Genomic DNA, 17,450 nt, shown 5'->3' on the forward strand with positions numbered 1-17,450 from the left:
TCCACCAGGCACTCCTGTCCCGTGGGTCACCTGACAGAACTCTCACTTCTGGTTTGCTTCCCTCCCAGCTCCTTCAGCTGTGTCCATCATCCACCAGGTCAGCAGAAGTCCCAGCAGCATCACCTTGTCCTGGTCCCAGCCGGATCAGCCCAACGGAGTCATCCTTGACTATGAACTACGCTATCATGAGAAGGTACCAGCGCTTCCCATCATCCCTTTAGACACATTCTCACATCCTTCTCTGTTTTTTCTGCGGGTGTTACCGAGGTAATTCACTCAAACAAAACACTGACGCCAAATGCTCCCTTGGTTTGTCCTGTGATGGACTGATCAGCTGTCCAGGTGGAACCCGCCTTCACCTGCAGTGAGCTGGGATCAGACGTCCATTCCATGTCCATTCATGCAAATATCCATCCGTCTTCAATCACTTGTCCGGGGCTCGGTCACAGGGCAGCAGTCTAAGTAGGGACGCCCAGACCTCCCTGTCCCCAGACCTCCCTGTCCCCTGACCTCCCTGTCCCCAGACCTCCCTGTCCTCTGACCTCCCTGTCCTCTGACCTCCCTGTCCCCAGACCTCCCTGTCCCCTGACCTCCCTGTCCTCTGACCTCCCTGTCCTCTGACCTCCCTGTCCCCAGACCTCCCTGTCCCCTGACCTCCCTGTCCCCTGACCTCCCTGTCCCCAGACCTCCCTGTCCTCTGACCTCCCTGTCCTCTGACCTCCCTGTCCCCAGACCTCCCTGTCCCCTGACCTCCCTGTCCTCTGACCTCCCTGTCCTCTGACCTCCCTGTCCCCAGACCTCCCTGTCCCCTGACCTCCCTGTCCCCAGACCTCCCTGTCCCCAGACCTCCCTGTCCTCTGACCTCCCTGTCCCCAGACCTCCCTGTCCCCAGACCTCCCTGTCCCCTGACCTCCCTGTCCTCTGACCTCCCTGTCCCCAGACCTCCCTGTCCCCAGACCTCCCTGTCCCCAGACCTCCCTGTCCTCTGACCTCCCTGTCCTCTGACCTCCCTGTCCCCAGACCTCCCTGTCCCCAGACCTCCCTGTCCCCTGACCTCCCTGTCCCCTGACCTCCCTGTCCTCTGACCTCCCTGTCCCCAGACCTCCCTGTCCCCAGACCTCCCTGTCCCCTGACCTCCCTGTCCTCTGACCTCCCTGTCCCCAGACCTCCCTGTCCCCAGACCTCCCTGTCCCCTGACCTCCCTGTCCTCTGACCTCCCTGTCCCCAGACCTCCCTGTCCCCTGACCTCCCTGTCCTCTGACCTCCCTGTCCTCTGACCTCCCTGTCCTCTGACCTCCCTGTCCCCTGACCTCCCTGTCCTCTGACCTCCCTGTCCCTGACCTCCCTGTCCTCTGACCTCCCTGTCCTCTGACCTCCCTGTCCCCAGACCTCCCTGTCCCCAGACCTCCCTGTCCTCTGACCTCCCTGTCCCCAGACCTCCCTGTCCCCAGACCTCCCTGTCCCCTGACCTCCCTGTCCTCTGACCTCCCTGTCCCCAGACCTCCCTGTCCCCAGACCTCCCTGTCCCCTGACCTCCCTGTCCTCTGACCTCCCTGTCCTCTGACCTCCCTGTCCCCTGACCTCCCTGTCCCCTGACCTCCCTGTCCTCTGACCTCCCTGTCCTCTGACCTCCCTGTCCCCTGACCTCCCTGTCCTCTGACCTCCCTGTCCCCTGACCTCCCTGTCCTCTGACCTCCCTGTCCCCAGACCTCCCTGTCCCCAGACCTCCCTGTCCTCTGACCTCCCTGTCCTCTGACCTCCCTGTCCCCTGACCTCCCTGTCCTCTGACCTCCCTGTCCCCTGACCTCCCTGTCCTCTGACCTCCCTGTCCCCAGACCTCCCTGTCCCCAGACCTCCCTGTCCTCTGACCTCCCTGTCCTCTGACCTCCCTGTCCCCAGACCTCCCTGTCCTCTGACCTCCCTGTCCCCAGACCTCCCTGTCCCCAGACCTCCCTGTCCCCTGACCTCCCTGTCCCCTGACCTCCCTGTCCCCTGACCTCCCTGTCCTCTGACCTCCCTGTCCTCTGACCTCCCTGTCCCCAGACCTCCCTGTCCTCTGACCTCCCTGTCCTCTGACCTCCCTGTCCCCTGACCTCCCTGTCCCCTGACCTCCCTGTCCTCTGACCTCCCTGTCCCCTGACCTCCCTGTCCCCAGACCTCCCTGTCCCCTGACCTCCCTGTCCTCTGACCTCCCTGTCCCCTGACCTCCCTGTCCTCTGACCTCCCTGTCCCCAGACCTCCCTGTCCCCAGACCTCCCTGTCCCCTGACCTCCCTGTCCTCTGACCTCCCTGTCCTCTGACCTCCCTGTCCCCAGACCTCCCTGTCCCCAGACCTCCCTGTCCCCAGACCTCCCTGTCCCCTGACCTCCCTGTCCTCTGACCTCCCTGTCCCCAGACCTCCCTGTCCCCAGACCTCCCTGTCCCCAGACCTCCCTGTCCCCTGACCTCCCTGTCCCCTGACCTCCCTGTCCCCAGACCTCCCTGTCCCCAGACCTCCCTGTCCCCTGACCTCCCTGTCCTCTGACCTCCCTGTCCTCTGACCTCCCTGTCCCCTGACCTCCCTGTCCTCTGACCTCCCTGTCCCCTGACCTCCCTGTCCTCTGACCTCCCTGTCCTCTGACCTCCCTGTCCCCTGACCTCCCTGTCCCCAGACCTCCCTGTCCCCAGACCTCCCTGTCCCCAGACCTCCTTCACCATGACAGACCGACACACCGACTGTATCCCTGCAGATGCTGCACCGATCCCTCAGTCTTTACCCCATTGGTGAACAAGACCATGAGCTCCTACATGACCATACTTGAACTCCTCCACTCGGGACGGGGACTCTCCCCCAACCCAGAGAGGGCAGACCACCTATTTTGGGTCAAGGACCATGGTCTCCAATGTGGAGGTGCTCCATGTCGCACTGGAATTTATAAACAACATGAAACAAGATTAATTAGATGCATAGTTTGCAGTGTATATATAGGTTGTTTTATTTGTTGTTTGTTTTCAGAACCAGGCTGAGTGGAATTCGTCTCTCACAAGAAGTCAGACCAACACTGCAGTTGTGCGAAGCTTAAGACCCGGAACCATCTACATCTTTCAGGTCCGGGCTCGGACTGTTGCCGGCTTTGGACGCTTCAGTGGCAAAATGTATTTCCAAACCATGACTGAAGGTATGGCAATCACAGGTTGCTCTGCTGTGGCTCCATCACGACTTCACAAAGTTATGGGTCACTATACATATATACATACATACATATATATATATATATATATATATATATATATATATACATATATATATATATATATATATATATATATATATATATATATATATATATATATATATATGTGTGTGTGTGTATATATATATATATATATATATATATATATATATATATATATATATATATGTATATGTATATGTATATGTATATATATACATACATACATACATACATATATATATATATATACATATATGTATGTATGTATATACACACACACACACACACACACACACACACACACATATGGAGTTCTGGCTGCCGGAAGGTTCCAGACAGATTTGCTCTTCCAAGAGGAGCTTAACTACAAAGCTCCTTTTGATAACATGGTTTCTTACATTATTTGATTTATTTTGAATACTGACATATGATACTGCTGGACTGACAGGGGGACAGGAAGACAGGAAGAGTCAGAGAGTGAAGGAAATAAACAAGCAAACAAAAAATAAAGAGTGGAGAGAAGAATGAGCAAAGATACGGCAATCCTTCAGTTAGCATCAGTTGGCGCAATAATAATGAGTAACTTCAAATTCCTATTGTTGCCACTAGGCTATTTGATGCACGATTATTTCACATGCGTTTTTGACCCTCGTCTCGCACCATAGTTTGGGAAACAGAGATGCGTGATGTGATACGGCACAGTCTTGTTTTTTACATCTTTTAACATAACCTGTACAGACGCAGCTGATGCACCAGCTGCCAGATACATCCACCAACCCCACCTCCACTGTTGCTTCTGGTTAGTGGAATGTGGAAGGTGGAGGAGTCAGAGGGTGGACGGACCAGCAGTCGCCAGAGGGTGGACGGACCAGCAGTCGCCAGGACCAGAGAGACCGTCAGTTCAACAGCAGACATCCAGAATAGAATAGCAAAAATGAAGAGCTGGACAGCTCCAGGTCCTGACAGGATTCACACCTACTGGCTGAAAAAGCTAACTGCACTCCATGAATGCCTGGAAGCTCAAATGACCCAGCTACTAAGAGAAGGGAACCATGGTTGACCCAAGGCCCAACGGTCCTCATCATGAAGAACCCCCAGAAGGGAACGATACCATCCAACTACCGGCCTAGAACCTGCCTCAGCACTACCCGGAAGCTCCTGTCTGGCATCACAGCGGCTAAGATGAACAGGAACATGGAATAATACATGAGCAGAATCCAGAAAGGACCTGGCAACAACAGCAGAGGAGCCAGGCAGGTACTGGTCCACAGGGCGACTGAACAAGACTGTAAGAGCAGAACCCCCAGCCTGAGCCCTGCCTGGACTGATTATAGAAAGCCTCTGACTCAGTGCTGCACACATGGATCCTGGAGGGTCTGGAACTGTACAGCATCAACAGGGAACCCAGAACCTTTCTGGAAACTCAATGAGGCCATGAATCAGCTCTGGAAGCTGACTGGAAGCCAGAGCAGAGGAGAGCATGAGATGTGACAGATACCAGGACACACTCTGTCCCCCCTGCTGTCCTGCAGAGACCTGAACCCCCTCAGCCAGACCAGCACCAGGAGTGGAGACAGGACCCGGTTCCACAGTGGAACAATCGTCAGTCACTCCTCTACATGGACGACATCAAGCTGCAGCCAAGACTGACCGGGACATGGACTCCCTGATCCACCTCACCAGGACGTCCAGCAGGGACATGGACTCCCTGATCCACCTCACCAGGACATCCAGCAGGGACATGGATTCCCTGATCCCCCTCACCAGGACATTCAGCAGGGACATGGACTCCCTGATCCCCCTCACCAGGACATCCAGCAGGGACATGGACTCCCTGATCCACCTCACCAGGACGTCCAGCAGGGACATGGACTCCCTGATCCCCCTCACCAGGACATCCAGCAGGGACATGGACTCCCTGATCCACCTCACCAGGACATCCAGCAGGGACATGGACTCCCTGATCCACCTCACCAGGACATCCAGCATGGACATGGGGACGTCTTTGGGACTAGATCAGTGTGGACAGATGGTATCAAGCAGAGGGAAGACGGTCACTACTGAAAGGGCTGAACTACCTGAAGGCAACGTCAGAGATTTGGAAGAAGCTACAGATACCTGGAGAACCATAGGATGAAGCAGCCCGGAGGTCAGAGGTCAGAGGTCAGCCACAGCCAGATCCCTCCAGAGGGTGAGACAGGTCCTGAGCAGTCAGCTGGATGGCAGGAATCAAATCCAGGACATTAAAGGTGCTGTAGGCAGGATTTTGCTAGTCAATGCTAATTTTTCTGTGTTTTCTTTGGATTAAATGTTAGAGTATCACTGATAATCCTTTAGGAGTGTAGCATCACTGCTCTACCGCGAGGGCGCAGCGTTTCCATCTGTCTCTGTTCTGAGCTGAAAAGGCATCTCGACAGCTCCAGGTATCTTTGACAAATCAGAAGAGCCCCTGAGGCTCTAACCGTGATTGGTCGAGGGGCGTTGGTCGCACATTCTTGTGGGAGGGGCTTAACTTGCGTAAGGGCGTGATGTCAGAGAAAACAGGACAGGATTGGCTGTGCTGGGTTTCAAATCGCCATCTTAGATGGGTCAAATCACCATCTTGCTTAGGTAACCCTAAGCAAGATGGCGGAGATGCTGAATCCTGCCTACAGCACCTTTAACATGTCTGTCCTACCAGTAATCAGATTACCCAGCTGGCATAATATCGTGGACACTGGAAGAGATGAGAGCTACCGACATCAAGACAAGGAACCTCCTCACAAAGCAGGAGTGTTCCACCCCAAGTCCAGGTCCTGAGGCTGGACACGAAGCGCAGTGAGGGAGGCCGAGGACTGGTGAGGGTCAAAGGTCAAAGCCACCATCCAGGAGGAAACATCATCCCTCCAAAAACACATCCAGAAAATGACCCCAATGAGAACCTGCAAAGTGAATGCCTCAGACACATAGATTGTAAATAAATGGACAGACCTTTCATGTCGTCCCCCACAGCGTTCCCAACCGCTGTTCTGCAGACTCCAGCGAGTCCAGCAGGACGTCTCCATATTGAATATTTGAAACCGGATGTAAATGTGATTGGTCCAGCCCGTCACGTGACCGCATCACGGGGACAGAGGAGGCGCTGTGATAGGGCGATTTATGCAAAACTTTAACTCGTAATATAAAATCAAGAGATGATTTATCTGAAACCAGAGTCTGGTGAAGCAGCAGGTTGTAGAAACTAGAGACAGAGACCAGAACCTGTTCTGAATCCAGGAGCTTTATATGTTTATTTTCACTCTGAAAATCGGCGTTTTTGAATGGGTTCCAATGAGACCGGGGCTCTTTTTGAAACCAGCATCATCGCCCCCTGCTGGAATTCCTCTGGAATTACAGCTTTTTGCACTTCCGCATTATCTTCATGATTTATGAGCGGAGGCTGGCGCTTGGTCAGACAGTGGAACCCCATGAGAACCAGGAGTCAGAGGAGGGATCATGAAAAGACAAACTCCTACACGGCATGTTCCACCCACAATCTGAAGAAGTGGCTAACTAAGACGGAAGATAAAGAGAACATATAGAGAACATAGAGAGAACATATAGAGAACATAGAGAGAACATACCAGTGGTTGGAAAAGGCAGGACTGAAAGAGCACAGAGGCTCTGATAGAACAGGCGCTAAACACCAGATCACTAGAACCCGGGGTGGATCAGACTAGACCAGACCCCAGGACCAGACTGAGACAGGAACCCCTGAAACAGTACAGATCATCACAGCAGGGGGCCAGATGCTGCAGGACACACCTGGAACCAGAACCAGGCTGAGACATAGGCTGTGTCCGAATGTCCACACTATTCCTTCTATAGGACACTACATAGTGAAGACGCCATTTGTAGGGCTGTCTGAATGTCCAGATAGCAAAAAGGAAGGGCACTAGAAATTTCCCACAATGAATCTCAAAAAGTAGTGAGCATCGATGGTCCCTAGATGGCTCAATATTACCCATCGTGCATTGCGAATCTCCAGCAAAATGGCGGAAGAGCACCAGCGTGAGCTGGGAATAAATTTAAATATATATTATTTATTCTTCAATGATTAGAAAGATGACAAGGAAAGTAAAATGCAGAATAAAAGCACAAAAAAATATTACACATTTTTTTTGTTTTGTCGTGGAATTACGTCTTGGCGAGCCAGTGCGTCTGGTTACCATGGTACCAGGCGGGACTCACGTGATCAGCGCTGAGGGAAAAAGTAGGGAGCTGCTTGTCTAAATCGCGTGTCTGAGGGGTTAGCATAGTGTGGACATTTGGACACAGCCACAGTATACAGAAACACCTGTGGAGAGTACGGACTGGAGAACCCAGAGTCCAGATGGAGCAAAATCCCCGAAAGGGGTGGATGATGACGCGATGATTATTGGCTGGTGGGCCGGTCGTGCCCCGCTCACGTCTCGCTCACTGCACGCACTGACTGGTAAACACAAGACAGAGACAATGGCGTTGAGCTCGAACCCAGGACGTTCAAAGGTAGCGTTCTGAAACTGGAGGTCTTACTGGAAGACTTTATCCACGTCTGCCTCCAGCAACTCGAACCTTATGAAGCAGCTCACAGTGTGAATAAAGGTCAAACTGTTAACATATTTCATGTAAGTAAAATGGTTAGAGCGACTAAAATTGCTCAAAAAAGATAGAATAGCAAAAATGACTGAAATGGCTAAAATACTGGAAAACAAATGAAATGGAATGCCATGAAATAAACGGGCTAAGTTTACCAGTTGATTTTCTGTTGTGTGTCTTTACTTGTAGAGGAATACAAATCTAGTCTCCAGGAGAAGCTGCCCCTCATCATCGGATCGTCTGTTGCGGGAGTGGTCTTCATCATTGCTGTCACCGTTATCATCATCGTCTGTCGCAGGTGAGTCAGAATTGCCCCAAATGGCTTTAAGAAAATTTACATCCTTGCAGACAGACAGCATCTATTGGGAAAATACATGATCACACACCGTCGATCCAGAATCAGTTATATCATCCGCTATTTAGAGAAATCTTTGTGATGGTTTCAACCTCCAATAAAATCAAAGGTCATCCATCTGTCAACAGCGACTGAGCTCACTTACATATCATCAAAAAGTGATTAAAATAAGGAGTAGACCATGAAGACTGCATCGTTAAATTAATTCAACTACCATTCATAATAGTCCAGTCTTGGTGGCTCCAGTTCAGACTGCAGAGTCAGTCCTCTTTCAGTGTCTCTGAATGGTGGACTGCTACAGCCATTTCATCATTGTCTGTTCTGTGTCTTTTCCACAGCAAAAGAGGTTCAGAGCGCCAAGAGTCGGAGTACACAGACAAACTGCAGCACTACACCAGTGGCCACAGTAAGAGAATGGATTCTACTTTTTATGGTGGTGATATTCAGAGGTCTGTAACTGAGATCTCCTCCATAGTGACTCGACATCCCCTCTACAGTGACTCTACAGCTCCTCTATAGTGGCTCTACCACTCCTCTATAGTGGCTCGACAGCTCCTCTACAGTGACTCTACAGCTCCTCTATAGTGACTCTACAGCTCCTCTATAGTGACTCTACAGCTCCTCTACAGTGACTCTACAGTTCCTCTATTAGTGACTCTACAGCTCCTCTATAGTGACTCTACATCTCCTCTATAGTGACTCTACAGCTCCTCTATAGTGACTCTACAGCTCATCTATAGTGACTCTACAGCTCCTCTATAGTGACTCTACAGCTCCTCTACAGTGACTCTACAGTTCCTCTACAGTGACTCTACAGCTCCTCTATAGTGACTCTACAGCTCCTCTATAGTGACTCTACAGCTGCTCTATAGTGACTCTACAGCTCCTCTACAGTGACTCTACAGTTCCTCTATTAGTGACTCTGCAGCTGCTCTATAGTGACCCTACATCTCCTCTATAGTGACTCTACCACTCCTCTATAGTGACTCTACAGCTCCTCTATAGTGACTCTACCACTCCTCTATAGTGACTCTACAGCTCCTCTATAGTGACTCTACATCTCCTCCATAGTGACTCTACCACTCCTCTATAGTGACTCTACAGCTCCTCTATAGTGACTCTACAGCTCCTCTATAGTGGCTCTACAGCTGCTCTATAGTGACTCTACAGCTGCTCTATAGCGACTCTACAGCTGCTCTATAGTGACCCTACATCTCCTCTATAGTGACTCCACCACTCCTCTATAGTGACTCTACAGCTCCTCTACAGTGACTCTACAGCTCCTCTATAGTGACTCTACAGTTCCTCTATTAGTGACTCTACAGCTCCTCTATAGTGACTCTACCACTCCTCTATAGTGACTCTACAGCTCCTCTATAGTGACTCTACAGCTCCTCTATAGTGGCTCTACAGTTGCTCTATAGTGACCCTACATCTCCTCTATAGTGACTCCACCACTCCTCTATAGTGACTCTACAGCTCCTCTATAGTGACTCTACAGCTCCTCTATAGTGGCTCTACAGTTGCTCTATAGTGACTCTACATCTCCTCTATAGTGACTCTACATCTCCTCCATAGTGACTCTACCACTCCTCTATAGTGACTCTACAGCTCCTCTATAGTGACTCTACAGTTCCTCTATAGTGGCTCTACAGCTCCTCTATAGTGACTCTACAGCTGCTCTATAGTGACTCTACAGCTCCTCTATAGTGACTCTACAGCTCCTCTATAGTGACTCTACAGCTCCTCTACAGTGACTCTACAGCTCCTCTATAGTGACTCTACAGCTCCTCTATAGTGACTCTACAGCTCCTCTATAGTGACTCTACCACTCCTCTATAGTGGCTCTACAGCTGCTCTATAGTGACTCTACAGCTCCTCTACTAGCGGCTCTACAGCTCCTCTATAGTGACTCTACAGCTGCTCTATAGTGGCTCTACAGCTCCTCTATAGTGACTCTACAGCTCCTCTATAGTGACTCTACATCTCCTCTATAGCGGCTCTACAGCTCCTCTATAGTGACTCTACAGCTCCTCTATAGTGGCTCTACAGCTGCTCTATAGTGACTCTACAGCTCCTCTACTAGCGGCTCTACAGCTCCTCTATAGTGACTCTACAGCTCCTCTATAGTGGCTCTACAGCTGCTCTATAGTGACTCTACAGCTCCTCTATAGTGACTCTACAGCTGCTCTATAGTGGCTCTACAGTTCCTCTATTAGTGACCCTACATCTCCTCTATAGCAGCTCTACAGCTCCTCTATAGTGGCTCTACAGCTGCTCTATAGTGACTCTACAGCTCCTCTATAGTGGCTCTACAGCTGCTCTATAGTGACTCTACAGCTCCTCTATAGTGACTCTACAGCTGCTCTATAGTGGCTCTACAGTTCCTCTATAGTGACTCTACAGCTCCTCTATAGTGACTCTACAGCTGCTCTATAGTGGCTCTACAGCTCCTCTACTAGCGGCTCTACAGCTCCTCTATAGTGACTCTACAGCTCCTCTATAGTGGCTCTACAGCTCCTCTATAGTGACTCTACAGCTCCTCTATAGTGACTCTACAGCTCCTCTATAGTGACTCTACAGCTCCTCTGTAGTGACTCTACAGCTCCTCTATAGTGGCTCTACAGCTCCTCTATAGTGGCTCTACAGCTCCTCTATAGTGACTCTACAGCTCCTCTATAGTGACTCTACAGCTCCTCTATAGTGACTCTACAGCTCCTCTATAGTGGCTCTACAGCTCCTCTATAGTGGCTCTACAGCTGCTCTATAGTGACTCTACAGCTCCTCTATAGTGGCTCTACAGCTGCTCTATAGTGACTCTACAGCTCCTCTATAGTGGCTCTACAGCTGCTCTATAGTGACTCTACAGCTCCTCTATAGTGGCTCTACAGCTGCTCTATAGTGACTCTACAGCTCCTCTATAGTGACTCTACAGCTGCTCTATAGTGGCTCTACAGCTGCTCTATAGTGACTCTACAGCTGCTCTACTAGCGGCTCTACAGCTCCTCTATAGTGACTCTACAGCTGCTCTATAGTGGCTCTACAGCTGCTCTATAGTGACTCTACAGCTCCTCTGTAGTGGCTCTACAGCTGCTCTATCATGACTCTGCATCTCCTTTCAGTGACTGAACATCTCCATAGCGACTCTACATTGATAAGCTGAGGAGACATGAGAGTGACGGCAGAGTCCCAGACATGGAGAGTTTCTGAGTCTTCTCACCAGACACTGGAATGGTCGAGGGAACAAAGTGGCTTGTGGGAAGCAGGTAGAAATTGGAAAAATGGAGAGAAGTAGAGGGTTTCAGTGACAGCACAACAGCTGAGCTGGGGGTGTCCCAGTGTGGGCCAGTCTGAATCAGCCAATGATGAGGAAAGAGTGGGAGGCTTTGCTGACACAAGTTCAAAGAAAAGGAGGATATACAGTCCGAAAGAGCAGGAGGGAGGGATTGGTGGAGGAGAAGGAAGTAGAGAAGGCAGTGGCAGACCGTGCATTTCACACTAAGGGCTTCAGAACCAATCCACCTCTCAATAACTATTTTATGTCTATAGAAAACATCTTATGTACATATAAAGAGTTGTTGCACAGCAGATAGATACTTGTGCAGCCAGAATAAATGCCTTTGCTGAAGTGCACAAGTCTCCTACTACATCTGTGCACATACAATGAGCATCAACAACTTAATAAAACAGCAATATTATTTAGGAAAAGAGGAGCATTTTACTCATCAAAATCCTGACTATTTATTAAAAAAAAAATCCATCCTCCTTTCCTTCCTCAAAAAGAGTTCAGTTACTGTCATGTAGATTATCCGTGTGTTTTAGTTCCATCAGCAGATCCTTCTCGATTGCCGTCAACGCCAGGGCTGAAAGTCCAGCTTGCCCTGTGGAATTTCTGGCGTAAGTTTTAATTCTCTTCAGGGCTGAAAATGTCCGCTCGACAGAAGCAGTGGACACGGGGATAGTCACCGCCAAACACACAAATGTGTACAGCTGTCCCATGCTCTCGCTCAGTTTTTTTCTGTTGATGGAAGTCAAGGAGATCAGTGGGAGACTTTCCTGCAAAATCCTCCATGGTATGCATGACAGTCAGTTCTGTTCTTAGACGAGACAGATCGAATAGTGTTCCATGGTTCTGTGTTAAGCTGGAGAAGGCTGCATGCGGGAATTTTCTCTGGTAGTCTCGAAACTTCTGGGGGTCAAGGAGTGTGAGAAACATCAGTTTTTCGTGGTCTTTAAAGGGGCTGTATCCTGCTTTTTTAGCTCGTCCAAACCCTAGAAATGTCATTAACATGGTAATAGTTTATTTTTGGTGCTAAGGAAAAGTCATTTAGTGTGAAATAAAAGATTTTCTGGGGCTAATTCTGAAACCCGGAAGAGAAAACGTTCTGTTTCACTGAAATCCCGCCTCTCCCCCTGTGGATGTTGACTGACAGCTACTTCAACCAATCAGTGCTTCAAAACAAATACGCTGGCTAGCTTTAGCTCTTTAGCTCTAGCTTCTCTACACACAAAGACACGCGAAAACGTCTTTTCCTGTTAGAAACTCACCAAGCGCAGACCCTTCAGACCCTTCAGACCCTTCAGACCCTCCAGACCCTTCAGACCCTTCAGACCCTCCAGACCCTTCAGACCCTTCAGACCCTCCAGACCCTTCAGACTCTTGCTCTTGCTTGACTGTTGCTTTCAGACGATGGTTAAAGTTTATCTCCGTAATCGGAGTTACAAAAAGCAACAACGCTGATTTCCGAGGGCCTGCGGGGGGGGGGGGGGGGGGCTCAGGGGAGCCGTCTTCACCGTGTGACGTGAACGTGGGAAACAAAGCGTTTTCACGGTGTGGGAGGGGCTGCCTCTCTGAGCAGCAGGAACACCAGGAAAGCTCAAACGCACAGGCACGAAGGAAGAAAACGCTTTGGGGTGTTTTAGGTGAGAACATAACTATATAACAAGGTTAAAACATACAAAAAGTGAATTTTGCATGATACAGCCCCTTTAAATCTGGTCTGTGTCTGGCAAGTAATATTGTTCAGAATGCTGTCGTGGAGATGGTGGTAGTGCGTCGGGGATCTTGCGCTGGGCCTCTTCTTGTGCTCGGGGCACCTGCGATGCGTTCAGTGGCCTCGTAGATCTCCTCGTATCGGCTCCTCTCTCGCTCAACGGTGTCACAAAATTCCTTCACCCTTGCCAGACAAAACTGTACATCCAGTGTTTGGTCTTGTAGTATTGAGAAAAGAACGTCTGAATGCTCAAAGATGCCATGAAATGTGTGAAGAGGCTTTTCAACATAAGCCAAATGTTATAACACTGTCCGAAACTTGGCCTCATAATGCATTGGTTTTATACAGCGCTTTTCTGGACACTCAAAGACGCTTCACACTGCATTCTTCATTCTCTCCATACTGGGTGGTGGTAAGCTGCTGCTGTAGCCACAGCTGCCCTGGGGGGGGCAGACTGAAGGAGGCGAGGCTGCCAGTCTGCGCCATCGGCCCCTCCCACCACCACCAACCATTCACTCTCACAACTTCCATACTAGGCAAGGTGGGTGAAGTGTCTTGCCCAAGGACACAACGACAGTTTTACGCCTGCAGGAGCGGGGATCGAACCGCCAAGCTTCCGGTTATAAGACGACCTGCTCTACCAACTGAGCTACTGTCGCCCTCATAGTAATATTTCTGATGATGAGGTGAAACTTGATGGGTATATATTATTCAGGCAAGACAGAGCTGGTGGTGTAGCAACTTATGTTTCTTCCAAGCTGAAATCTGTGCGTATTACTCCATCTGTTGAGCCGACTGACTTTGAATGTTTACTTATTGATATTGTTTTTCATACTAACAAAACCTTGCTCATTATGAATATTTATAGACCTCCTCCTGTTCCTATTGAATCTATGAAATCTATTCTGGCAACTCAAGGTTCTGTCAAAAAGCAAAATGAAATTATAATTTTGGGAGATTTTAACAGTAACTGGCTGTATCGCTCATCATCAAATGAAAGAAACTTAGTAAATAGTGCTGGCCTTACACAACTAATCAAAGAGCCTACAAGAGTTGGTCATATTCCTTCTACACTTTTGGATTGGACACTGGTAACGTAGAATTTCTGTTTCTGGTGTTATGTCTGATTGCATGAGTGATCATTCATTAGTTCACTGTGTCTGGAAAATAAAATTGCCAAAAGCTGCTCCTAAATATATAACATTTAGACAAATCAAAAATATTAACAATGAGCAATTTGTTAATGAGCTAGTAAATATTGATTGGGATAAATTTCAACTTATACCATATGTGGAAGATGCATGGAACTAGTTTTTCTCTGAAGTATCCATAATAATGAATAAACATGCTCCTCTAAAAACTCATCGTGTGAAAGGCAGACATCTGCCCTGGATTGACTCCACATTGCTTGATCTCTTCAGAAAAAGAGATCAAGCTCGGGCTAAATTTCGATCCTCAAATGATCCTTGTGATTGGGAATATTACAAATTACTTAGAAATCAGAGTAAAACACAAACAAGGAATGCAAAATCAAATTTTTATGAAGACAGCTTCTCTCAAAATGTAAACAACCCAAAACAATTTTGGCGCCAGTTGGATCAACTTCTTCACAAATCTAAAAGTAAAACTCAGCAGCTCATTGTGAATAATGAACCTACGTTTGATCCTGTTATCATTTCACAAGCTTTTAATCAACACTTCTCTAACATTAGCAGTGTCTCCAATAATCCTCCTGTTCTCTCAGGGGCTTTACCACCGAACCACGTACTGGACCCTCCTTTTCTTTTCGAAATATAACCCTTCAGATGTTTTTAATGCACTATGTGGATTAAAAACTAATAGTAGTGCGGGCCCTGACGGTCTTGATGTAAAGTTTCTGAAAATGGCTGCACATGTGTCAATGTTTCCACTAGCTGATCTGTTTAATCTGTCCATAAACACCTGCTCATTTCCTTCAATGTGGAAGACCGCGAGAGTTACTCCTGTCTGCAAAGGAGGCGATTCGACTGACTTAAACAATTATCGTCCAATTTCTATTATATGTGCTGTTGCCAAGGTTTTTGAGAAAATTATATTCAATCAACTATATCAGTACCTTAATGCATATCATGTTTTATCACCAGTACAGTCTGGCTTTAGAGCTGGATACTCAACAACTTCAGCTTACATATTCTCCTCCATTGACCAGGGTCAACTTGTGGGATCCATGTTTTTAGATCTGTCCAAAGCTTTTGATTCAGTTGACCATTACTTGCTTCTTGACAAACTTTGTGCATCAGGCCTGAATAAAGAGGCAGTTTTATGGTTCAGCTCTTATCTTCACAATAGGAAACAGTATGTTCGTTTTGATGGTGTTCAATCTGAGAAATGCACAGTTGAAAATGGGGTACCTCAAGGTTCCACCCTTGGTCCTCTACTTTTTTCTATCTTCATAAATGATCTCCCGCAAATTATACAGAACTGCTCAAAAAATTTCTATGCTGACGATACAGTGCTTTATGATGCTAATTCTGATCTCACACAACTGCAGATTCAGCTGCAAGCAGATTTTAATCTGATTCAAAACTGGCTTCAAAATAATAAATTAAAGCTGAATTTGAAGAAATCGTGCTGCATGCTTTTTGGTTCTCACTATAACTAACTTACATCTCCTAACCTGCTTACTGCATTTAGTAATGGTTCAACTGTCCAAAACGTTGACTCTGCTAAATGTCTTGGACTTTGGTTTGATCCTGAACTCTGCTTCAAACCTCACGTAGATTACATCATCAGACGAACATGTGCTACTTTAACTCCTCTTTTTCGGTCTGCAAACTGTTTTACACAAGAAGTCAGGAAGCAAATAATGACTCAACTTGTCCTCCCTATAGTTGATTATGCTGACACAACCTATCAAAACACTCATGACTTGTATCTCAAGCCTTTAAATGTTCTCTTCAGTTCTCTCTGTCGGTTCATACTCAGATGTCCTTTTAGAACTCATCGCTGTATTTTGTTTGAGAAGCTGAACTGGTTGCAACCATATGAAAGGCGACAATATCACTGGATACTGTTCATTTTCAAATGTATTTATTTTTACTGTCCTCTGTATCTTAAGCGATTTTTGGTTCCAGTTACTTCTGTATATTATTTAAGAAAAACTCATAGTCTTACTTTTACTGTTCCACGTGCAAAAAAGAGATTGGTCGCAGAGCCTTCCAGTACAGGGCTCCATTTGATTGGAATAGGTTACCTTTATCCATTCGCGATTTTTGGGTCAATTTCTATCCTTATTATTTTCACACCTTAAAGCTTCCTGCTTATGTTTTTAGTTTTGTTTTTTTCTTTCTCTTTGCACTTCTGTCAATGATGTATCACCTGTTTTAGAATTCATGGAGGATTGGGGGGGTGAGGGAGCAAAGGAGCATGTCTGTCCTGTGTGTGTGTGTGTGTGGGTATGTGTGTTTATGTGTAAATGTGTGCATTTATGTATGTTATTGTAAACTTTGTTTATATATGAATGTGTTTATGAACCCCCTCAAAAACGAGATGCGACATCTCAAGGGGCGTTCCATTAATAAACTTTAAACTTTAAACTGAAGCAAAAAGCAAAACTCAAAATCATCCAGACATGCTTTAAATCCATCAGCACAGCGCACAGACTCCTCATCATACTCTTCATGATGCTCCAGAATGTGATCGAACAGTTCCTTTAGGGCGTCTCTCTTCTCAGAGACTGTATTGACCACTCTGGATGTGTACTGCCACCTTGTTGGTGCAACACGAGGAAGACGCCGCTGGCAGATTTCATCCAGTAGCTGTGTGCACCGAGGCGATCGCAAAAAAAATGTGGCGAGGCCATTGAGGTGGGCAAAAAAAATCTTGCATTCTTTAAACTTCGAGGCCCCCTGGGTCAGTACTAAATTGAACCGATGTGCATAGCAGTGTATGAATAGAGCTAAAGGTGCTCTCTCTTTAACTTTAGCCTGCACTCCATTTATGCCAGAAGACATGACCGCTGCGCCATCACAACACTGCGCCACAACTTTATCCAGACATTCATTTTCCACCAAGAATCGGATAAGACCTGCAATGTCATCGGCTCGCTTCCCACTGGTAACATCCTCAAATCGGACAAACCGCTCCTTCACACCTGAGCATGTGACATAACGCAGGACCAGCGCAAGCTGCGCTGCGTTACCTGCATCTGTAGTTTCATCCACCATAACAGCGACAAACTGTGCTTTCATAACTGCACTTCTTATCTCGTCTTGCATGACTTCAGCAATAGCACTGATCAGATCATTTAGC

The 17,450-nt window shown here is 47.8% G+C and overlaps 1 protein-coding gene across 1 annotated transcript in view; it reads left to right on the forward strand.

Annotated features, from left to right (window-relative positions):
• LOC115407842 (ephrin type-B receptor 2-like) overlaps positions 1-17,450 on the forward strand; it is an 89,111-nt gene that overhangs the window by 32,763 nt on the left and 38,898 nt on the right. The window contains exons 5-8 of the mRNA XM_030118361.1: positions 69-193; positions 2,996-3,158; positions 8,001-8,109; positions 8,505-8,572. Coding sequence (XP_029974221.1) covers positions 69-193; positions 2,996-3,158; positions 8,001-8,109; positions 8,505-8,572 — 465 coding nt within the window. The remainder of the gene's footprint in view (positions 1-68; positions 194-2,995; positions 3,159-8,000; positions 8,110-8,504; positions 8,573-17,450) is intronic.

The sequence above is a fragment of the Salarias fasciatus genome, chromosome 20, assembly GCF_902148845.1.
Source record: "Salarias fasciatus chromosome 20, fSalaFa1.1, whole genome shotgun sequence".
Lineage (NCBI taxonomy): Eukaryota > Metazoa > Chordata > Actinopteri > Blenniiformes > Blenniidae > Salarias > Salarias fasciatus.